Source organism: Ylistrum balloti, unplaced genomic scaffold, assembly GCF_031769215.1.
Source record: "Ylistrum balloti isolate Yb309-2 unplaced genomic scaffold, AGI_CSIRO_Ybal_v1 Utg369972, whole genome shotgun sequence".
Lineage (NCBI taxonomy): Eukaryota > Metazoa > Mollusca > Bivalvia > Pectinida > Pectinidae > Ylistrum > Ylistrum balloti.
In genome coordinates this window covers 699,053-723,998 of record NW_026782064.1, presented here as the reverse complement: position 1 = coordinate 723,998, position 24,946 = coordinate 699,053, and the positions used below count along the sequence as shown (strand labels likewise).

Sequence of the window (24,946 nt, the reverse complement as noted above, 5' to 3'; positions counted from 1 at the left end):
TCATACCTGTAGGGAATATGGCCAGATCTAGTGTGACATAACAGTAACATAACAGAAATAAAAGTAGAGAACCATGGTAATACCTGTAGGGAACCATGGTCATACCTGTAGGGAATATGGTCATACCTGTAGGGAATATGGCCAGATCTAGTGTGACATAACAGTAACATAACAGAAATAAAAGTAGAGAACCATGGTAATACCTGCTGGGAACACGTCTGGAGCCCTTGTGATGGTGTTGTGGATTGAAGACGACGTTGTTGAGGTGGTCAGGTCACTTGGAATGTTGCTGTCGCTGTCTCCTATGTCAATATTGACCACATTTGTTGACGGCTTCTTTTTCTTTTTCTTCTTCTTATGATGATGTCGACTGTTTTCTTTTAATATTCGTTTAGGAACTGAAACAAGTAAAAGTGAAGAGAATCAGTGAGCAATCCATGACACATACACACACACACATTTCAATATTGATTTCTTACACTACACTTTCAACCCGTTATAAAGAAATAAAGATTAGGCTTAGTCCATTAGTTCAGAGCAGTAAAAGGTCAGTTTGTTTATTTATTTATTTCCTTCCTCTTGTCTAAGCCTACAATGCAACTTTATGTACAGGGAGGATGCATAATGGTAGGGAGCCTCTTGGGACTAATTTAGCCTTTCTGTCGACAGATACAGTGTCAGTATGTAGAGGGTGATGTATAATGGTAGGGAAGTGCTCTTAAGGCAAACTTAGCCTCCCTGGCACCAGTGTCAGTATGTAGAGGGAGGATGAGTGATGGTAGGAAGCTTTTCAGGACTAATTAAGCTGTCCTGGCACCATATATGGTGTCAGTATGAAGAGGGTGATGTATAATGGTAGGAAGCCTCTCAGGACTAATTAAGCTGTCCTGGCACCATATATGGTGTTAGTATGAAGAGGGTGATGTATAATGGTAGGAAGCCTCTCAGGACTAATTAAGCTGTCCTGGCACCATATAGGGTGTTAGTATGAAGAGGGAACTGTATGATAGTGGGTAGCCTCTAAGACTTATTTAGCTTTCCTTGCACCAGTGTTGGTATGTGGAGGGAGGAGTCTGTGGATAGAGCAGTTTGTGGAGGGAGGAGTCTGTGGAGGGAGGAGTCTGTGGATAGAGCAGTTTGTGGAGGGAGGAGTCTGTGGAGGGAGGATGTGTGATGGTGGGGAGAGAAGAGTCTGTAGAGGGAGGAGTCTGTAGAGGGAGGAGTCAGTAGAGGGAGGAGTCTGTGGAGGTAGTAGTCAGTAGAGGGAGGATGTGAGTCTGTGGAGGCAGGATGTGTGATGGTGGGGAGAGAAGAGTCTGTGGATGGAGGAGTCTGTGTAGGCAGGAGTCTGTGGATGGAGGATGTGTGAAGGTGGGGAGAGAAGAGTCTGTGGAGGGAGGATCTGTAATTGTGGGAAGAGAGCAGTCTGTAGAGGGAGGAGTCTGGAGGGAGGATGTGTGATTGTGGGAAGAGGGCAGTCTGTAGAGGGAGGAGTCTGTGGATAGAGCAGTTTGTGGAGGGAGGAGTCTGTGGAGGGAGGAGTCTGTGGAGGGAGGATGTGTGATTGTGGGAAGAGAGCAGTCTGTAGAGGGAGGAGTCTGTGGAGGGAGGATGCGTGATTGTGGGAAGACAGCATTCTGTAGAGGGAGGAGTCTGTGGAGGCAGGAGTCTGTGGATAGAGCAGTTTGTGGAGGGAGGAGTTTGTGGAAGGAGGAGTCTGTGGAGGGAGGATGTGTGATTGTGGGAAGACAGCATTCTGTAGATGGAGGAGTCTGTGGAGGCAGGAGTCTGTGGAGGGAGGATGTGTGATTGTGGGAAGAGGGCAGTCTGTAGAGGGACGAGTCTGTGATGGTGGGGAGCCTCACTTTGTCTGTACAGGAACACTGTTTTTAATCCATTTACAGTTTTTTTCGTTCACAAATCATATGACTTTTTAAGGCATGTCATTTACAATCCCTCTAAGGATATGTCTTCCTTTTAGATGTACATACAATACCAAGGAAATAAGTGGAGAGTTTCCCTTATGTTAAATCCTTGATCCTCTTACATAGGAAGCCTTGCCATTCCACACATGTCAATGTCTCATTACATCAAAGCTGATTATTCTTACTAAATACCTGACTAAAACATCAGTACTACACAAGTAGGTAATGTTAACCAGTTCTCAGGGCACAGTTTTAACTGTTAACAAGTGGATTTAATTTACCCTGTCTCCAATGTCTACATTTCCAGACAACCAATTACTGTCAATTTAGATACTGAAAATGAAGGCCAACCTTTCTATGTTTTAGACCCCTTGTCCTGCAACATTTGACAAGCTCTAATTATACAGATGCTGTCGTACAGCCCTAGGAAGGTATAACAACCATGTGAGTAAGCTTTCCTTAGTCAAATTAAAAAGTGATGACAAATTGTGGTGACAAGTGATGAAAAGCAGTACACCATACACTTCTTATTTGGGTCACCAAGGATCATTGATTCTGCAAAATCCACAAGGGCCCCTCCACACTCATCTTCTAGGTCGCCAAGGATCAATGATTCAGCAAAATCCACAAGGGCCCCCTCCACACTCATCTTCTAGGTCACCAAGGATCAATGATTCTGCAAAATCCACGAGGGCCCCCTCCACATTCTTCTTCTAGGTCACCATAGATCATCCACAGGTGCCTCCTCATTGTCTAAGTCACCAAAGGTCATTTGGTCCTAAGAATTCACGCCCTTTCCATATAAATGATCACCAATGATTATCGGGGGCCCTTAATTCCATAGGTTACTTGACTTACACCCCTTGGCCATCCTTAAGCCATCAAATGACAGGCATCAATCTGAAGGAATGGTGATATCTTATCACAGTTGGTAAATTAGGGGTTAGAGTGACCTTTATTTGAGACATTGGAGAAGCATGTATAATCCAACTGATAGATATAAGATGTAGGTCCAGTGACCAATATTTCATATCCAGATGTAATAATCCTGAAGATGTAGACAAAAAAAAGTTTGATGAAGGTTGAACTTGACTGCTAAGTAAATTAATTAAACTTTTCATCATCAAATACATGAAAGAGATGAAGTTGTATTCAAACAACTAAACCAAGACAGTCAAACCAACAAAAATACAAACAGACAAGGTAAACTCTTATAGGTTAGAACAGATGCTAAAAATAACAAAAGGCCCAAGGGCCCTTAACGGTCACCTGAGGAATATATTTCAGTAATCTGGGGATTTTAAAATGTTGCAAAAATGTAATAACACTTGTGCAGGACCGTGTGTAAAACATCAGTACGAAGTTTGAACATGATCCACCCAGCAGTACTTGAGAGGAAGTCCAAAATGTCTTAGCCAATCAGAGGCCAGGGTGGCCATCTTGGATTTTGAATTGCCCCAAAAAGTTAAAACACTTGCCTGGACCTTGTGTAGAACATTCATATCAAGTTTCCCCTTTTCCCCCTCCTGTGGCCCCTATTGGGACTACGCCATTTTTTTTTTTTTTGCAAACTTGAAGCGGCTTCTCATGGGGATGCTTTGTGCCAAGTTTGGTCAAAATCCATTCAGTGGTTCTTGAGAAGAAGTCGAATATGTGAAAAGTTAACGACGCACGACGACAGACAAATCATGATGGCAATAGGTCACCATGAGCCTATGGTGAAGATCTCAGGTGCATGGTTTCTTGTTTCCTACCTGTAATAATTTGTGTTTCTCAAGAAATGGACTGGCCTGTACTGATATAGGTGTGTCCTTTGGTAAGACACCCTAAGTGCTCTGAAAAGCATGCGACAGAGATCCAATACATTGTTCATTGAGGTAACCACCAGCATTTACAAGGAGACACAACCTTAAAATGACCAATTGCTTTCATAGGCGATAAATGGAACAAACATGTAACAGAGGTAATTTTTGATTCCATTGCATCCACTATGATTCAAACCCAAACCTCTGGTCTGATGCTCAACTGATTGAGCTTAAGAGAAGTTTTCCCTAACTGAACATTATGTTGTAGCTAGTAATTATCAGGAAAGAAGATGTCCTCAAGCTTCCAGAGGTTACATTGATGCCTATGTGACATGGCTAAGTACTATTACCTGGTTCCTACATGGGCACCAATGTACCAGAGTTCATTATTTATTGCATTGCCTCCACTAGGAATCAAACCCGGAGCCTCTGGTTTACTAGTCTTATTCTCAACCAATGAGCTAGGAAGTTCTCTTTCCCCAAGCCTTACACTACGTCTAGCATTTATCACGGCATTTTCTTACCATCCTTTACCTTTAAATAAACTAAAATGATCAGGATTTAAATATGGATATCTAACATTTTGTTTTATAAAATCCTTATCAACATAGACCTAATCATTTGATTTGGAGAGACTATTTCCATGTCTAATCAACAGACCAATGTGTATGCACTGCCAGAGTTTATGTCCAGTTAATTAACAACCATTAAAGTTGGAAGAAAAAACATGTGCTTTAATTTAAGAAGTCAGATAAACATGTAAAAAAACTGCTGTTTTTGGTTTTAGAGTACAAGACAAACCCTGAACCCGTCAAACAGAATGGTACTTAGACAGAAAATAAAAAACATGTAAAAACACTGCTGTTTTTGGTTGTAGAGGTACAAGACAAACCCTGAATCCCATCATCATCAAACAGAAAGGCACTGAGAGAGAAAATAAGAAACATGTGCCCCAATGGTTTATATCCTCTACTCCTTACTGTCTCAAAGAAATGTCCCAAATCAATGAATGGAACAATGATTTCTTGTTTTATGCCATTCTTTAGCTGAATTCAGTGTCAACATCTACAGGATGTTTGTATTGACAAAATGAAGACATTAGGTGGTCAGTGGGTGCTGACTGAAGACTAAGCAACTATGAACAAACTTTGCTAATAGAAGTCTATTGCTTAACTTTTCTTACAAGAATCAAACATTCTATAACACTTGAGTATGTTAACGTAAAACACACTTCAAAAAATCACAAACTCAAAATTTACTGGTTGACCTTAATTTACCCAGAATTAAGCTAAATTGTTCTGAGGTTATTCTTTAACCTCTATCTCATTTTTCTTACTTATATTCTGTTGTCTGAAAAGCCCTTTCTCAGTTTTCGATTTCCAATCCCATCCTATTCATTTTTCTACCATTATCTATGACGTGTTCCACCCATCCATTTTCTTTTCACTGTTCAGTTTGTTTGATGTCCATCTCTACTTTCTATTTTACTCTTTTCCTCTACTTCCTGTAGTTTGATGTCCATCTCTACTTTCTATTTTACACTTTTCCTTTACTTCCTGTAGTTTGATGTCCATCTCTACTTTCTATTTTACTCTTTTCCTTTACTTCCTGTAGTTTGATGTCCATCTCTACTTTCTATTTTACACTTTTCCTCTACTTCCTGTAGTTTGATGTCCATCTCTACTTTCTATTTTACACTTTTCCTTTACTTCCTGTAGTTTGATGTCCATCTCTACTTTCTATTTTACACTTTTCCTCTACTTCCTGTAGTTTGATGTCCATCTCTACTTTCTATTTTACACTTTTCCTCTACTTCCTGTAGTTTGATGTCCATCTCTACTTTCTATTTTACACTTTTCCTTTACTTCCTGTAGTTTGATGTCCATCTCTACTTTCTATTTTACACTTTTCCTCTACATCCTGTAGTTTGATGTCCATCTCTACTTTCTATTTTACACTTTTCCTCTACTTCCTGTAGTTTGATGTCCATCTCTACTTTCTATTTTACTCTTTTCCTTTACTTCCTGTAGTTTGATGTCCATCTCTACTTTCTATTTTACTCTTTTCCTTTACTTCCTGTAGTTTGATGTCCATCTCTACTTTCTATTTTATACTTTTCCTCTACTTCCTGTAGTTTGATGTCCATCTCTACTTTCTATTTTACACTTTTCCTCTACTTCCTGTAGTTTGATGTCCATCTCTACTTTCTATTTTACACTTTTCCTCTACTTCCTGTAGTTTGATGTCCATCTCTACTTTCTATTTTACACTTTTCCTCTACTTCCTGTAGTTTGATGTCCATCTCTACTTTCTATTTTACACTTTTCCTCTACTTCCTGTAGTTTGATGTCCATCTCTACTTTCTATTTTACACTTTTCCTCTACTTCCTGTAGTTTGATGTCCATCTCTACTTTCTATTTTACACTTTTCCTCTACTTCCTGTAGTTTGATGTCCATCTCTACTTTCTATTTTACACTTTTCCTTTACTTCCTGTAGTTTGATGTCCATCTCTACTTTCTATTTTACTCTTTTCCTTTACTTCCTGTAGCTTGATGTCCATCTCTACTTTCTATTTTACACTTTTCCTCTACTTCCTGTAGTTTGATGTCCATCTCTACTTTCTATTTTACACTTTTCCTCTACTTCCTGTAGTTTGATGTCCATCTCTACTTTCTATTTTACACTTTTCCTCTACTTCCTGTAGTTTGATGTCCATCTCTACTTTCTATTTTACACTTTTCCTCTACATCCTGTAGTTTGATGTCCATCTCTACTTTCTATTTTACACTTTTCCTCTACTTCCTGTAGTTTGATGTCCATCTCTACTTTCTATTTTACACTTTTCCTCTACTTCCTGTAGTTTGATGTCCATCTCTACTTTCTATTTTACACTTTTCCTTTACTTCCTGTAGTTTGATGTCCATCTCTACTTTCTATTTTACACTTTTCCTTTACTTCCTGTAGTTTGATGTCCATCTCTACTTTCTATTTTACACTTTTCCTTTACTTCCTGTAGTTTGATGTCCATCTCTACTTTCTATTTTACTCTTTTCCTTTACTTCCTGTAGTTTGATGTCCATCTCTACTTTCTATTTTACACTTTTCCTCTACTTCCTGTAGTTTGATGTCCATCTCTACTTTCTATTTTACACTTTTCCTCTACTTCCTGTAGTTTGATGTCCATCTCTACTTTCTATTTTACACTTTTCCTTTACTTCCTGTAGTTTGATGTCCATCTCTACTTTCTATTTTACACTTTTCCTTTACTTCCTGTAGTTTGATGTCCATCTCTAATTTCTATTTTATGCGCCTTCTATTTTTAAATTCCTTTAGTTCTATATTCATCTCTCTACATTCTATTTCATGTTTTCCTCCTGTTTTCCTTTCTCGTTCTTACTTTTACACAACATGAAGATCTAATCATAAATGTACCTAAGGAGCCCACATGCTGGTACATAATCTCTCAATTTAAATATCTGTCTTTGTTTGCATTGTCACATAAACGGCTTCTCCAAAGTCAACACAGCAGTGCCAAAAGCTCCAGCATGTGGGTGTTCTAAATACATTTTTTTTCCCTTCAGGGATGTTTTTGTTTTTCTTAGATCATTAAACTTAGCCGATAAAAGCCCTAAACCTGTAACCTATTTTGTAGGAGAGCCACTGGTAACCTGGTCTACCCAGTATATGTTTACATCCTGGTACAGCTGTTGGCGGGCCACAGATTAACAACCTGCCATCCCTTTCTAACTATAAACACTGTCTCAACCTGTAGCAATGTTTCCTAAACATGTTCTTAAATAAACAGTTTTATTACCCTCTCAGTACATGTGGACCACACATGACACTTACTTCAGAACATCATTCATAATAATATTTCAAGTTGATAAATCTTTTTTATTTGTTTTCCAATAAAAGTTAAGACAATTGCGTTAATAAGGTTCATTTGAGTCTGTTTTACCAATTTAATGACTTTTTCATGTTAACATTTATTTCTGAAATTTAAGCGAAATTGACACGAGATTCACCTACACCAGGTAAAGTAATAAACATCAGCTGTCAATCAACAAAAACTGACAGGTAACACATTCCTGTATCTAAACTTTTGTTTTGTTTCTATGAATGAGATAAAACTGATGCCAAACTTTTACTACACAGAACGAGTTTAAATTACATCAACTGGAATTTTTCCCATCCATATCAACGATGGAAAGTGACTTGAATGAATAATGCAAAATGGGCTGTTATGTTAAGATTTTCTTAAACACCATTTATATAAACTCAACTCTTTTGGATTTCAACTATAGGCTAATGACAATGTGATTCCACGTCCCTAGATTAATTGGGATAATTATCTCCTTGGTGATAGACTGGTAAAGTTGTCATATTGATATGACACTTCATGACATTACGGTATTAAGGTAACAACCTTGATCTTGTCCTTGGGGAAAGACTGGTAAAGTTGTCATATTGATATGACACTTCATGACATTACGGTATTAAGGTAACAACCTTGATCTTGTCCTTGGGGAAAGACTGGTAAAGTTGTCATATTGATATGACACTTCATTATGACATTACAGTATTCAGGTAACGACCTTGATCTTGTCCTTGGTGATAGACTGGTAAAGTTGTCATATTGATATGACACTTCATGACATTACGGTATTAAGGTAACAACCTTGATCTTGTCCTTGGGGAAAGACTGGTAAAGTTGTCATATTGATATGACACTTCATGACATTACGGTATTAAGGTAACAACCTTGATCTTGTCCTTGGGGAAAGACTGGTAAAGTTGTCATATTGATATGACACTTCATGACATTACGGTATTAAGGTAACAACATTGATCTTGTCCTTGGGGAAAGACTGGTAAAGTTGTCATATTGATATGACACTTCATGACATTACGGTATTAAGGTAACAACCTTGACTTGTCCTTGGGGAAAGACTGGTAAAGTTGTCATATTGATATGACACTTCATGACATTACGGTATTAAGGTAACAACCTTGATCTTGTCCTTGGTGATAGACTGGTAAAGTTGTCATATTGATATGACACTTCATGACATTACGGTATTAAGGTAACAACCTTGATCTTGTCCTTGGGGAAAGACTGGTAAAGTTGTCATATTGATATGACACTTCATGACATTACGGTATTAAGGTAACAACCTTGATCTTGTCCTTGGCGATAGACTGGTAAAGTTGTCATATTGATATGACACTTCATTATGACGTTACAGTATTCAGGTAACGACCTTGATCTTGTCCTTGGGGAAAGACTGGTAAAGTTGTCATATTGATATGACACTTCATTATGACATTACAGTATTCAGGTAACGACCTTGATCTTACTTTATGAACATTTGGAGTCAAATAGTTCACAGGTAACTAAGACCTGACTGATGAGTTTTGGTATAAATACAGTATTCTTAATATCATGACCTTGACATTACCATGAGGTAGACTAGTTTGGTGGTCACTTTGGTCCAAGTTGTCAGTTATGACATAATTACAGTATTGTAGATATTATGACCTTGACATTACCATGGGGTAGACTAGTTTGGTGGTCACTTTGGTCCAAGTTGTCAGTTATGACACAATTACAGTATTGTAGATATTATGACCTTGACATTACCATTGGGTAGACTAGTTTGGTGGTCACTTTGGTCCAAGTTGTCAGTTATGACATAATTACAGTATTGTAGATATTATGACCTTCACCTTACTTACCACAAGTATAAACAACATTGAGGTATTTCGGAATTCCTGGAGGACAGGGGTTACCAAAGACATACTCTTCTGCCTCTACTGCACAACGTTTGCGGCCATGGCAACGGGACATAATTTCCTCTACAGCAGTCCGAGATCTGCAAACTATGTAAACAAATAAAAATCATCTAATGATGTCTGCTGTGTTCCTATCTGTAGTACAAAGTGTTCCTATCTGTAGTACAAAGTGTTTCCTATCTGTAGTACAAAGTGTTTCCCATCTGTTGTACAAAGTTAACCTTTAAAATAGACTCTGAAACACAATTTTGTATGGGCCTACTGTTCAAGTCACATGCTCTCCATTTTAAAAGCCAACATTAGATCCCCAAATGGGATTGGATATGGTTCCTAGAGGTGAAGATAGCAGGAAGACTTGATTAGTTGTGTTATACTGATGGTATCACTAACAACAGATGGAACCTGAAAGTCTCTCTAGGGGTGAAGCTGGCAGTATTCAAAACCTACACTTGTTTTTGGCAAACACAAGTAAGGTATCAATGCCAGCAAGCAAATCATTAAGTTTTCTTTCCAGGATCTAGATAAAAAGATTCTCAAAAAAACCTGTCTGCCCTTTCTAGCTAATTTACACCCTTTCCCATACACTCCCTCAAGGTATAAATATGCAAGAAGGTGTAAAATATGAAAACATGTCTATTTCTTTCTCTATGTTATCCATCATTCAATAATTACATACCAGCCTAATAGTATCACATAGACTCTAATGTTTCAGGGTGATGGATACTTGAAACATTCCTCTGTACATACTCCACACACACAATTCCATCTATTTTAACAATCATTCATCATTACTGACAAACACTTTGTCATATTAAAATGATAATCATCATTACTCTCTAGTATTAAAATGCAGGTAAAAACCTCAAGACAATATCCTAATCAGAGACCTCTAGGTCATTTGCTCTTACTAACCTTGCCACCCACATTGTGTAATTCTCTACTACCACAGGTACTTGATGTACCTCCTCCCACACTGCTGTCCCATTCTTAAACTCTATGTCCCTCATCTCAACATAGGGCTGCTTTCTATTTCTTCTCCTCATATAATACCTTTATTTCAGCTTATAAGATTCAATCTTCTACAATCCTTTTCACTTTATCATCATGTTCTTCACTTTCTTAAACAGTACATGTATCTCTCTCTCACCTCCGACTTTGAGTTAGAGGTAATGTGTTCACCATAAGAGGTCCTGTAATAAGCCCACCTCTTGGCTTTGGTTCAGAAGTAATATGTTGACCCTCAGAGGTCCTGTTAAAAACCCACTCCATGACTTTGTGTCAGAAGTAATGCCTGGACACCTGGAGTCCTGTAATAAGCCCACCCCCTGACATTGAGTCAGAAGTAATGTGTTGACCCCTGGACTTATTGCAGGATAAACAGAGGTATTATCAGATATATAATTTTCATGACTTCAGATTGGTATGTAAACAGTTCCTTTTGGTAATGTACCTACAAACCATGTCTTTAGTCCAAACATCCAACAATGAGACATGCAGCAGAACTACCGGACAAACAGACAGACAGATGGATGCACATACATGAACAAAGCTTATATATATATATGATACTTTTGACTATGTTCAAGAGCAGGCATTGGTAAAGCCTATCACCAACTTAATTTGACAATAGCATCCCAATCTGCTTAATAACATTGTCAAAATAAAAGCCCAGACCTCATACATTGGATGTTATAAGTAAAGACAAATTCTTGTAAATCTTTTAACCTGAATTAATCTAGAGTTCTGACCAGTAAGGGTACCATACCTGCGTATGTTGTGCTGGTGCCTGAGGAACATAATGAACTGTCTTCGGATGCGCGTCCAAACAGCGCTGAGTATATAACAATTCTTGTGGATTTCTGGCAAGTAATGGTAAGCTGTTCTCCCTGACAAACAGTCTGGTTCGTAAAATTGTCTGAAAAATATGACATAATTTATTTGGTAATATCATACTGATAAAATTGCCTCATGGAGCACTCCCATGCATAAAGTATTATAATGTGATCTTAATCAGACTAAGCTCATTAAATCTAGTTTGAACTGAAAGGATGAAAAGAAGGGAAAGGAGATGGGTAGGAAGGGAGAGATATTGTGGTAGGAAGGGAGAGATATTGTGGTAGGAAGGGAGATATATTGAGGCTGGAAGGGAGATATATTGTGGTAGGAAGGGAGAGATATTGTGGTAGGAAGGGAGATATATTGTGGTAGGAAGGGAGATATATTGGCATTGGAAGGGAGATATATTGGGGCTGGAAGGGAGATATATTGGCATTGGAAGGGAGAGATATTGGGGCTGGAAGGGAGATATATTGGCATTGGAAGGGAGAGATATTGGGGCTGGAAGGGAGAGGAGATGGGTTAGAGAGCAAATCTTTCACAATACTAAATCTATAAGAGTAAATTGAATCCCTTGTACTTCTAGATTTCCACACATTGTACAAAAATTCAGCTATGTAGACTATGGGCCAAGAGAGTGAGGATTTACAACATAGTACAGGCTAGGTAAGGTTTAAGCAGAAACTACTGTAAACATGCTACAAAGCTTTGGTTATGCATTTTTGCCATGTTCCAATGCAATTAGACTGTCACGGGCTACTCAGATATGTACCACTGAGAGTGATTCCAACTCTCTTACCATGGAAACCATCTTTATTCCTAAAATCCATGTTGTCTGGTTAGTATGGTAACCATATAATTCAAAGGTCACTTTGTGATTTCATTTAAAATTCCTTCTCTATTAAGGAATAAAGAAAAGCTGGTGCAAAAGTATCTTTGAATGATCAAAGTATAAATTGTCTGAAGTACCAAAGATCCAAGTCCAGTCCTAATACAGAGAATGAAGCTCCATGTTTTATCATGAAGACAAAATCAATACCTTACATTAATTCCAGAAGTTTTCTGTGACCGAACATCATCAAAAAGCTTTCTGTTCTTTCCAAACCATGTTAACGGTAATACAGGCTGAGAATATATGCGAGACCCTGAAAATCATCTACATATTCAAGAAACTAGGTTCACAATCAGAAACCTTACAGCTCCCTTGACTGTTATTACTGTTCAACAGTTATTTCGTTTTCTATTGAATAATGTAGACTGTTTCTAAAAATTTTTTTTCAGGAACAAAATATAGTTTTAGAAAAACATATGCTCATGGCAAAACATGGCTGCTTTTCCCATATCAACACTGTAATCTCAAAATGACCTAAATTGCAGCACAATGCAGCATGCCAGAAAATCAATACTTGACAAAGATAGATTTTATAGTTTGACACGATTCGAGTATTGTGATGTAATATTCTGAAACTTTGATGATTCAGCATCCTATTACGTAAATAGTATAACTGTACTTTATCTCGTGTCTCCTTTCATTAAACGGAGGTCTAGAACTAACCCAGCCCATCAATGACCTCACTACTACACCTTTGTATAATATACAACTTGTACATTGTGTCTAGAATTTTCTCAAAGAAAGGAGGAAAGCTCTTCAAGTATTTTTCAAATTTCAACAAATTCAGTAAAGTTCTACTTTATTTTTCAAGTATTGTACAAGGTACCAATCTAATTTTCAGTGCTTTTTAAGCTAAACATTTCTTAGCCAACACCTGATTCCACTAATTGCAGTTTCTAAATGTTGTTTACAAAGCAGTTATTGTGGATGAGCTAATTTCTCATTTCTTCAATTTGCCTAAAGTGATAATGCAGTAAAATTGAATTGTTCACAGTAAGTAGCTTCAAATAGGAAATACAACAGCATCCTTAAGTATGGATTTTAGACAAGAAATTCTCCTGTCTGAAGTTGTTAATCTCATTAACACATTTTAAATGCAGTTGAGGCATTTTTAGATCACAAGACAGCAGATTTTCATCTCTCAATTCCACAAAAATCAAAAATATAATTTTCCCTATAAAAACATTTATCCTGATATTACAGGAACAACATATGGCTAGATGTGACTTGTAGATGGGCGCAACGCCAAAACTGAATAGGAACTATCTGTTACATCAATCACACTGCCTTTCCCCCTGATAAAACTTGATATAATCCGGCCCAGTGATGTTTCAGATGATGATTGCCAATGTCCCTCTAAACACTTTCAATTTCATGCCAGCTCAGCAGCCAAAGAGCAGCTATTCTGTGTGTAATATACTACTGCAAATTTGTAGAACTCAATAATTCTTTTCTAAATTTTTAACTGGTAAGGTTATGCTTTCCTAAAAAGATTTCTTTATTAGATCTTTGAAGAATCTAGGTATATCACTGTGTCTGCATTCACATATAGCCTTTTGAATTGGTTCCATGTGGCACCGACTCTCTCAGAAATAGTAAGAAACTTGAACTGGAAGATCTCTGAAAGCTCCAACAAGAGGTTAGTTTGCCTTAATGGCCTTTTTATATAAAACTACACAAAGTCTAACAGTAGTAGTAGAACAGTTATTTAAATGATAAAAACAGTTCAAAATATTTAGCAGTAAAGGAAAAAAACACTCCTAACGTCAGTTTCTCAACATTCACACAAAATTTCAGCTCCATAGCACCTGTGGATTTAAAAAGTTTAAAAACATGTTTATCAGATGCTAGCCATAACTGATTTTGGACCAACCACCAAAAAAAAACAACACTTGGTCAAGACCATTTCAGAATCATTTCAGGCATGTTGCAGCTCAATCCCACTGTTGGAGCTTGAGAAGAAGTTTTAGTGTTGTCCTGTGAAATCATGATTGCGCAATCATGTTACAACACAGCTGCCATGGATACCATATTGAACTTTTGATGAGGCTGAAAAATAACAACACTTTATTGGCTTCCCTTCCTTAACATTCCCATCAATTTTCAGCTCCGGTGCACAGTGGAACTTGAGAAGAAGTTTAAAATGTAATTTTCAAGATGGCAGCAAGTGTGACCATATTGAATTTCAATTTTCAGCTCCATTGCACAGTGAAACTTGAGAAGAAGTTTAAAATGTGATTTTCAAGATGGCAATAAGTGTGACCATATTGAATTATGGATCAACCTGAAAAATGATAACACTTAGTCAAGGCCATCTCAGGATCATTTTAGGTAAATTTCAGCTTAATCCTGCTGAACTTGATAAGAAGTTTGAAATGTAGAAAGTTTACATACAGTAGACAGCCAAAAATTGCCACCTGTCAACCAGCTTGTTGTTTTGATCTTTTTCAAAATAAACTATTGAAATCTTAGTATAAAGAATATATTTGCAAATTTTTAAGAGATTTCTCTCCAGCTTTTCATAGAAATAGTGCTGAAACTTGTTTGAACTATCCAGATACAAGATAGCTAACTATTAGCCATCTTGGATTATTGATTAGCAATCAATTTTAATATGCAGAATTTCACCGACCATTGCTAGCTTAGAAATATCAACTTAATGCTTCATGAAAAATAAAGTAATGTTTAAACACTGATCATTAACAAGAACGATCTGACCGCTTCAATCACAAGATCTTATATCAATAAATCCATCCAAATCCATTTTCCTTTATCACATGTTCAGAAGTGTTTCCATTTAGATGTCTAAACCAGAGTAACAAGCCAAGAATTCAGTAGATTAACAATCCACAATTATCCTCAAGAAACCAGGATGTTGATTGTATAAACATGGTTGTAGACATAGAAACCATGAGTAACAGAGATTGACTATGACCTTCACTAGTCTCAAGGTCACAGTAACAGTAATTGACTTTTACTAGACTCAAGGCCATATAAATAGTGACTGACCTTCAGGAAGAATCAAATTTCTAATCTAGATAAACTCACCATGTCATTACCAGTTATTTCAGCCTCATACTCCAGACAAAGTAATGATAACAGCCATGACATTTGGTAAACAGTTGTCTGAATTTAGACATGTCACCATCATTTCCTAAACCAATATGTCTGCTTACATGTTCTGTCTATCACCTGGCACACCAATCTCTAATCATTTTAAGGCAGATTTGTAATTGAATTTCAGTTGGAGTGAAAATTTCTGTTGAAAAATGCTTGGTTTGTGCAAACTCTTTTCAAATTGATATTTTATTCATTAGGGATTAATTGGCTGTGTATGTCTATAAGCTATATACTTTCTGTATGTCAATACTCCACCTTCCCCTACCAAACATTAACATTAAAACACCATCACTGTTTCCATCATCACAAACCATTACTTCTCTTGTCTATACAGACACAGATGCCCCACAGGGAGTTCTACTCTATACCGAATGTAGACTGGTATTGACTTTCTAACTCTATTCCAGCTCCTCCATTTCCCTAGTAATTGCACAGTTATTGTCATACCTTTAATATACATCAAGTTTCATTAAAGATGTCTGGAACTGATAGCAGGTATACATTTTTATGTTGTTTCAATGGACATTTTCTATTAATAATGAAGTATTCCAAACATTTAAATGTTTATCTACTGTCCAGGGGGACACATCTACTGTCAAGGGTGTCACATCTACTGTCCAGGGTGTCACATCTACTGTCCAGGGGGACACATCTATTGTCTAGGGGTCACTTCTACTGTCAAGGGTGTCACATCTACTGTCTAGGGGATCACATCTACTGTCAAGGGTGTCACATCTACTTTCCAGCGGGTCACATCTACTGTCCAGGGTGTCACATCTACTGTCTAGGGGGTCACATCTACTGTGCAGTGGGTCACATCTACTGTCCAGGGTGTCACATCTACTGTCTAGGGGGTCACATCTACTGTCCAGGGTGTCACATCTACTGTCCAGGGTGTCACATCCAAGGGTGTCACATCTGTCTAGGGGGTCACGTCTACTGTCAAGGGTGTCACGTCTACTGTCAAGGGTGTCACATCTACTGTCAAGGATGTCATATCTACTGTCAAGGGTGTCACATCTACTGCCCAGGGGGTCACATCTACTGTCCAGGGGAACACATCTACTGTCTAGGGGGACACATCTACTGTCTAGGGGGACACATCTACTGTCCAGGGGGACACATCTACTGTCTAGGGGGACACATCTACTGTCTAGGGGGACACATCTACTGTTGAACGGGTCATATCTACTGCTTAGGAGGCCACATTTACTGTTGTGGGGGTCATATCTACTGCTATGGCAGTCATAACAACTACTGAGAAAGTTACATCTAATGTTGAGGGGGTGGGGATCCTATGTACAGTTGAAAAGGTCATATCTACTGTTGAGGGGTCATATCTACTGTTGAGAGGGTCATTTCTACTGTTGAAAGATCATATCTACTGTTGAGGGGGTCATATCTGCCCATTACCAATAGTTCTATAATATCCTATTACACCCATTGATGTTTGCATTTTTACTTCTGTATCATCCCAGCCACTTGATGGTCTAAATTGTATTTATAAAATAACAACTATATACTCTACATTACTAGTAATTCTTCCACTATTTTCTTCATTCTTCTGATAAAAAAATTGATTGCCATTTTGTAATCTTACAGTGTCACATAAGCTTGATACAATATAAGACAACTACATACCTATGTACATACCTATGAAGCCAGATATTTTATAATATTCAAATCATATTTAGCTTGTATTAAATTTAATTAAAATACAAAATAATCTGATTTCAATTAAATTAGAATTCCTTCCCGATTATACAGTACATCAATTTTGTGTTCTATAAGTTACATGTGTCACTGCCTAATTACAATGTTTTGAATAATGAAATTAAATTTCTGACATTTTTGACAAAGTGAGATTTATATAGCCCTGGTGGTGTGGTGTTTTTCTTATACCAGATACTTAAAGCCCAATATGATGACACAAAAATGCTGTAAATGATTATTTAATTCTGGGTGATTAAGTTGTTTCAATAAGACATCAATTTACAAGTTCTCTAGTTTTACTCTATATAAGTTCTATTTGTCATTGAAAAGAGTACAACAGTTAAGGGTTGTCGTGTCTCCTTACACGCAAAGGGACAAGATCACAACAATCAGCCAAACTTTGACAACTTAATTTGCTCAAAGTCCATAAAAACGTGAACAAGTAAAGGCGTTTTTTCTTTAACTTCCACACAAAGAACAGTGTTAAATCGTTTTATTCACATATCATTTTCAAACCATCAAAAATTGATTAATTCTTGTTTAATAATTTAAGAAATGTTTTAGTTAGAAGTCAGGCTTTTATGTAGGAACCTGATTAATTGCTGATTCATAGCTGAATCATGGCTGGCAGCTATTTTCATCAAGTCTGTAATTTATCAACAGTAATCAACTCACCAGCAACTATAAAACAACAGTAAAACCACATCAAAGGCATACAACAGTACCATAGCCATGACACTTTCACTTTGAATCCTACCCTCTTAAACAGAAAATTTTTGTGAAGTTAAAGAAATGCTTGTTGTCCTGGACTCTTTGTTCTTCTTCAGATCACCATGGAGACCTGTAACAATCCCATGACAGTTGACCTAGATGGCAGGCATTTCTCTTGTCATTCCTGTCATAACGGAACACAAATCAGACTGCTTTTTATCCTACATCCCATGATATTTCTCCTCTGTAAGTCTGATAGTAACACCCATAAATGCCAGCATTGCTTTCATCACAGTAAATGTTCCCTTTTCAATTATGCATGGCCATGTGCAAAGATCAATGTGTCAGTTCAAATTTTCTACTTCAAAAGACCAAATAATAGGTAAATTAAAATGTATTTGCTTTCTTTTTCATGGAGTTCTCCACAAGTGATGGAGGGAGGTGGAGACATTAGCAGTCTACACCAGACACACTTTAACACAATAACACTACAAGCCCCCATGAACATCAGTGAATGCCTAGTTAACTTAAAGAGAACTTCACAAATTATATCGATTATTGTTGTTTTAACAAACTAAACAAAGACCAAATCTTTTTGTATAGAGACAAAGTAAAACTCCCTGCTGTTAATTATATAATCACCTTTGAAAACTGAAGACAATTGATTTTTTTTTCAAACATTTATAAATTGCCACCAAAGTAATATGCTACACACATTAAGATACATCCCTATATCAGTGAGAATGCTTGGTGGTTAAAGAAACTTTTACACTAAAAGCTAACCATGCCCTGAACCCGTGTGGCATGAGACCCCTGCCACTGCTTCCCCAATCCCTTGCATCCATCCATCTCATCTCTGTGTACCATCTGTACTACAGGGTATTTACCATCCAAAAGGGAGCTCTTGTCAATTTACATCTGATGTCATATTTTACACCAGATGCTACCCCATGTGATAATTACCCCTGCACACTATACATTTTATTTTTAGCACTATTTAAGGAGTGTGACCTAACATGTGTTCCAGAAAGTCATGTAGTACACTTTGCTATGGAGACAAAACTATCAACGGTTATCTTTATCTCACTTCAATTAAAATCACGTAAAAAATGTTTTATCTTAAGTCAGTTTGTACAGTTTTCTGGTACAAAGCAAGAGGCTATACACATTCCAATTACACAGAATCACAGGAAGTGAAAACTGACAAAGAATTTATACAACAGACCAACAGTATAGAGTAGAGTTGTCTCACCTTGTTAAAACACTATAAAGAGGTCACCCAATAAGGTATCAGTGAATAGGTTTTTGTGAGAGTGAGGACATGTTGCTGAATAAGGTATCAAGTTTTCAACCTACCCAATCACCAGAACACTGATATTGGTCTGCGAAACAACACCTAGCAGCTGGATTATAGAGTCACTGAGATGAAAAAGTCTAACCAACCAAATCTATCTAACTACCATTATAAACCAAAATCACAGAGTCACATTGCTCATGACGACATGTTCTTACCCGGGTTACCAGGTACTCTTATTTGCTGTGACAAGGGTTGCAAGGACTTACCTGGGTTACATTTGTAGGAAACTTTGAGGTACTTTGGTATACAAGGACAGGGGTCCCGGGGACTTACCTGGGATACATTTGTAGGAAACTTTGAGGTACTTTGGTATACAAGGACAGGGGTCCCGGGGACTTACCTAGGTTACATTTGTAGGATACTTTGAGGGACTTTGATGTACGAGGACAGGGGTCCCGAGGACTTACCTAGGTATCATTTGTAGGATACTTTGAGGTACTTTGGTATACAAGGACAGGGGTCCCGAGGACTTACCTAGGTAACATTTGTAGGATACTTTAAGGTACTTTGGTATACAAGGACAGGGGTCCCGGGGACTTACCTAGGTTACATTTGTAGGATACTTTGAGGGACTTTGATGTACGAGGACAGGGGTCCCAGGGACTTACCTGGGTTACATTTGTAGGAAACTTTGAGGTACTTTGATGTACGAGGACAGGGGTCCTGTCGGAATGTGTCGGTGCTGGCCACCACAAAACATTTACGCTGGTTCTGGCATCGATCCAATAATACCTGAAAATTTAATTTCAAATTAATAAAAAACAACATATGGTCCCTAATAAAACAAAATATATAAGTACTTGACAAGTCACCATGTCAGATGTTAATTTTTCATCAAAATAAATCTATTTTTCATGCAAAGAATACTTATCTGTACCCTAACCTACCTTTGTTGTTTGAGTATAGATAAAATACAACACATCCATCCCATTACTGACCCACCCCATCCCCATTTTGTTATATATATAAAGTGCCAATAAGAAGATGTCTAGGTATCGTTATAAATTAACACAGTATATTCTAAACTGGGTATACATAACAGGCGAGAAATTCTCAGCTATTTGATAGAAAACTTCTTCACAGGTAACAGCAACCTCTGATCCACAGAAATCCTTGATACAGCATTACTACACTATAACAAGCTGGAAGTAATGAAAATATATTACAAACTCCACAAAATGAGAAAAACTGGTTCGATGATTAAACTTAACCACATCAAAGAAGGCGCTCAAAACTTTAATCCTGTGTGTGCATGTTGTATGTGGTTTTGTGGTATTTATAACTGGAAAAATGTATCTCTTAACTCCTAAAAGTGTACCCACAAATCAATTAGCCAGATAACCAGTGAACGTTGATGAATATACAGGCCAGGTGAAAAGTGTTCTCCCCAGGTATACAGGCCAGGTGAAAAGTGTTCTCAAAGTGTTCTCCCCAGGTATACAGGCCAGGTGAAAAGTGTTCTCCCCAGGTATACAGGCCAGGTGAAAAGTGTTCTCCCCAGGTATACAGGCCAGGTGAAAAGTGTTCTCCCGAGGTATACAGGCCAGGTGAAAAGTGTTCTCCCGAGGTATACAGGCCAGGTGAAAAGTGTTCTCCCCAGGTATACAGGCCAGGTGAAAAGTGTTCTCCCCAGGTATACAGGCCAGGTGAAAAGTGTTCTCCCCAGGTATACAGGCCAGGTGAAAAGTGTTCTCCCCAGGTATACAGGCCAGGTGAAAAGTGTTCTCCCCAGGTATACAGGCCAGGTGAAAAGTGTTCTCCCCAGGTATACAGGCCAGGTGAAAAGTGTTCTCCCCAGGTATACAGGCCAGGTGAAAAGTGTTCTCCCGAGGTATACAGGCCAGGTGAAAAGTGTTCTCCCCAGGTATACAGGCCAGGTGAAAAGTGTTCTCCCGAGGTATACAGGCCAGGTGAAAAGTGTTCTCCCCAGGTATACAGGCCAGGTGAAAAGTGTTCTCCCCAGGTTCTCAGGTATACAGGCCAGGTGAAAAGTGTTCTCCCCAGGTATACAGGCCAGGTGAAAAGTGTTCTCCCCATACAGGCCAGGTGAAAAGTGTTCTCCCCAGGTATACAGGCCAGGTGAAAAGTGTTCTCCCGAGGTATACAGGCCAGGTGAAAAGTGTTCTCCCGAGGTATACAGGCCAGGTGAAAAGTGTTCTCCCCAGGTATACAGGCCAGGTGAAAAGTGTTCTCCCGAGGCATACAGGCCAGGTGAAAAGTGTTCTCCCCAGGTATACAGGCCAGGTGAAAAGTGTTCTCCCGAGGCATACAGGCCAGGTGAAAAGTGTTCTCCCCAGGTATACAGGCCAGGTGAAAAGTGTTCTCCCCAGGTATACAGGCCAGGTGAAAAGTGTTCTCCCCAGGTATACAGGCCAGGTGAAATGTGTTCTCCCCAGGTATACAGGCCAGGTGAAAAGTGTTCTCCCCAGGTATACAGGCCAGGTGAAAAGTGTTCTCCCCAGGTATACAGGCCAGGTGAAAAGTGTTCAGGCCAGGTGAAAAGTGTTCTCCCCAGGTATACAGGCCAGGTGAAAAGTGTTCTCCCCAGGTATACAGGCCAGGTGAAATGTGTTCTTCCGAGGTATACAGGCCAGGTGAAATGTGTTCTCCCCAGGTATACAGGCCAGGTGAAAAGTGTTCTCCCCAGGTATACAGGCCAGGTGAAAAGTGTTCTCAAAGTGTTCTCCCCAGGTATACAGGCCAGGTGAAAAGTGTTCTCCCCAGGTATACAGGCCAGGTGAAAAGTGTTCTCCCCAGGTATACAGGCCAGGTGAAAAGTGTTCTCCCAAGGTATACAGGCCAGGTGAAAAGTGTTCTCCCCAGGTATACAGGCCAGGTGAAAAGTGTTCTCCCCAGGTATACAGGCCAGGTGAAAAGTGTTCTCCCGAGGTATACAGGTGAAAAGTGTTCTCCCCAGGTATACAGGCCAGGTGAAAAGTGTTCTCCCGAGGTATACAGGCCAGGTGAAAAGTGTTCTCCCGAGGTATACTGGCCAGGTGAAAAGTGTTCTCCCCAGGTATACAGGCCTGTTTGGTTAACTGATATCAGTGATCAGCTAGATTAGACAAGGTTAATTCTTAAGGGACAAAAAGTAGAAAAGCATTACAATTATATACCTAACATGAAGAGTGATAGTTTGTGATGGTGTGTGAGGGTGTGTGAGGGGATGTGTGAGGGTGTGTGTGGGGATGTGTGTGAGGATGTGAGGATGTATGTGAGGGTGTGTGTGGGTGTGTGTGGGTGTGTGTGGGGATGTGTGAGGGTGTGTGTGGGGATGTGTGTGGGGATGTGTGTGGGGATGTGAGGATGTATGTGAGGGTGTGTGTGGGTGTGTGTGGGGATGTGTGAGGGTGTGTGTGGGGATGTGTGTGGGGATGTGAGGGTGTGTGTGGGTGTGTGTGGGGGATGTGTGAGGGTGTGTGTGGGGTGTGTGTGGGGTGTGTGTGGGGGTGTGTGTGGGTGTGTGTGGGGATGTGTGAGGGTGTGTGTGGGGATGTGTGTGGGGATGTGAGGGTGTATGTGAGGGTGTGTGTGAGGATGTGTGGGGGTGTGTGTGGGGATGTGTGATGGTGTGTGGGGGTGTGTGTGGGGGTGTGAGGGTGTGTGGGGATGTGTGAGGGTGTGTCTGGAAGGGTGTGGGGGGTGAGGGTGTGTGTGAGGGTGTGTGGGGGTGTGTGTGGGGATGTGAGTGTGATGGTGTGTGAGGGTGTGTGGGTGTGTGTGTGGGGATGTGAGTGTGATGGTGTGTGAGGGTGTGTGTGGGGATGTTAGTGTGTGTGAGATGATATATGAGAGTGAGTGTCTGTAATGGTGTGTGAGAGTGTGTGTGAGGATGTGTATGATGGTGTGTAATGAGGGTATGAGGGTGTGATAGTATGTGAGGGTATGTATGTGTGCAGGCGTGTGTGATGGTGTTTGAGGATGGTTGGAAGTGTGTGAGGGCGTGTGATGGTGTGTGGGGGTGGCTGGGAGTGTGTGAGACCATGTGTGATGGTGTGTGGGGGGGGTGGTTGGGAGTGTGTGAGGGTGTGTGTGATGGTGTGTGGGGGTGGTTGGGAGTGTGTGAGGGCATGTGATGGTGTGTGGGGGTGGTTGGGAGTGTGTGGGGGTGGTTGGGAGTGTGTGAGGGCATGTGTGATGGTGTGTGGGGGTGGTTGGAAGTGTGTAGGGAACAAAGGATGGTGACTTATGTTATCTATTGGATCATTACTATAATTCACTGTAAATTCACCTAGAAGTTGAATTGTGAAAAGTCAACTGTGGGTTTTCTTCCATGAATAACATTCATCATATTCAGTTTAGTTACACTGCAAGAGATGACAACAACAAAATTATGGACATCATACCTGAGCATACCTTATCTTGCTGTAAACACTATTCTGTATCATATACAAATAATGTGACCACAAACAAGTACCCAAACAAAATAACAAATTACTCTGAGTAAACACAATGGAATGTATCCCTCACGACCTATGACCTCCCCTAAAAAACACACCAGGAAGGGCACCAACTCTTAACAAACCTCCCGAAGTGTTTTAATTGATAGTTATCTCAATACTAATGGAAAAGGCGTCTTATTCATTCATAAATTGGAAAAAAGCAATCATGGTATTGACTTGACTAGATAACACATTAAATAGTTCGCATTAAATAACAGGACAGAAAAAAACATTACGGTATTGATCCCTAAATGATTCAGGACAACGAAGATGGCGGTGGTATGATTACAATTTCATTACAGCTATGTGGAGGCAGCTAATGGTGGATGTTTGGTGGCCCAATTTATGGACAATCAGTCGAAGTCTGATACAATTTGTCCAATACAACTTTTGAAGTCTGATACAAATTTCAAAGTCTGATAAAAATTTCACAGTCAGATACAAATTTCAAAGTTTTGATCTAGAGTCAATATTCAAAGAGGTTCACATTTCACAACGCAAGGACAATTTCATTGATGGGTTTCAGTCTTCCATGTGATATATAAGGTTTTATCTATTGATAACAGAGGAGTATAACAGTTGAAATCTGTATACCATTGTCATGTTAGGTCTCTACAGAGGAGTGATGTGACCTCGTATCGAAAGCATGTGCTGTCTGGCGCAGTAACAATGAACTGGATGAAGCGTTCAGTGGGGTAGAAATTTTGGGAGGGGGACTCATATATTTGTGTAGATCTGTGAAATAATGAGGTAAGATTATGAAGGAGGTAAGAGGATGAGAACACAGAAAACTGGAGGTGTTGTTAGAGACTGGGGGAGAGGGCTGAGCAAGAGTGTGCACGGGATGCCTGGACTGAAGGGAGGGGGTGGGGAGAGATAACAACATTCAGGAAGAAATGCATTGGTGGTGACTTAAGGAGGGGGTCGAGAGTAGAACACAGATGAGGATGTGCATGTTTATCGGTGATTATCCTTGGAAACAATCAAGTACAAAAACATTAATATTTCATGGAGTAAGTACTTAAGAGTGGTATTGGAGACATGTGGTTCTCCATCCCACTGCTGGGCTATTACTGTATCCTGTCAGTCCTAGGATCCTGGAGATAGATCTGGACCTAACAAAGCTAATTCAGGATTATAACGTAGCAGTACAGACCTTTACACTACCACTACAATAACCTCTGGTCTACCATGTCATTAAGGACAGAAACAACATAAAACAGCCATAATAAAATTCTGTAAAAATTCCCATTCACTTTTGATTGCACATTCGTTCAGGTGCTGATTTTACAGGTATGTTCTATTCATATTCTATAATATATATAATTCCTTACATAAAGTAAAATGATT

The 24,946-nt window shown here is 39.1% G+C and overlaps 1 protein-coding gene across 1 annotated transcript in view; it reads right to left on the bottom strand.

The window, feature by feature from the left end:
* LOC132547721 (uncharacterized) overlaps positions 1-24,946 on the bottom strand; it is a 40,366-nt gene that overhangs the window by 3,787 nt on the left and 11,633 nt on the right. The window contains exons 3-6 of the mRNA XM_060211526.1: positions 19,763-19,886; positions 11,291-11,440; positions 9,469-9,612; positions 204-398 (exon numbers count right to left, since the gene is read on the bottom strand). Of these exons, the coding sequence (XP_060067509.1) occupies positions 204-398; positions 9,469-9,612; positions 11,291-11,440; positions 19,763-19,886 (613 nt within the window). The remainder of the gene's footprint in view (positions 1-203; positions 399-9,468; positions 9,613-11,290; positions 11,441-19,762; positions 19,887-24,946) is intronic.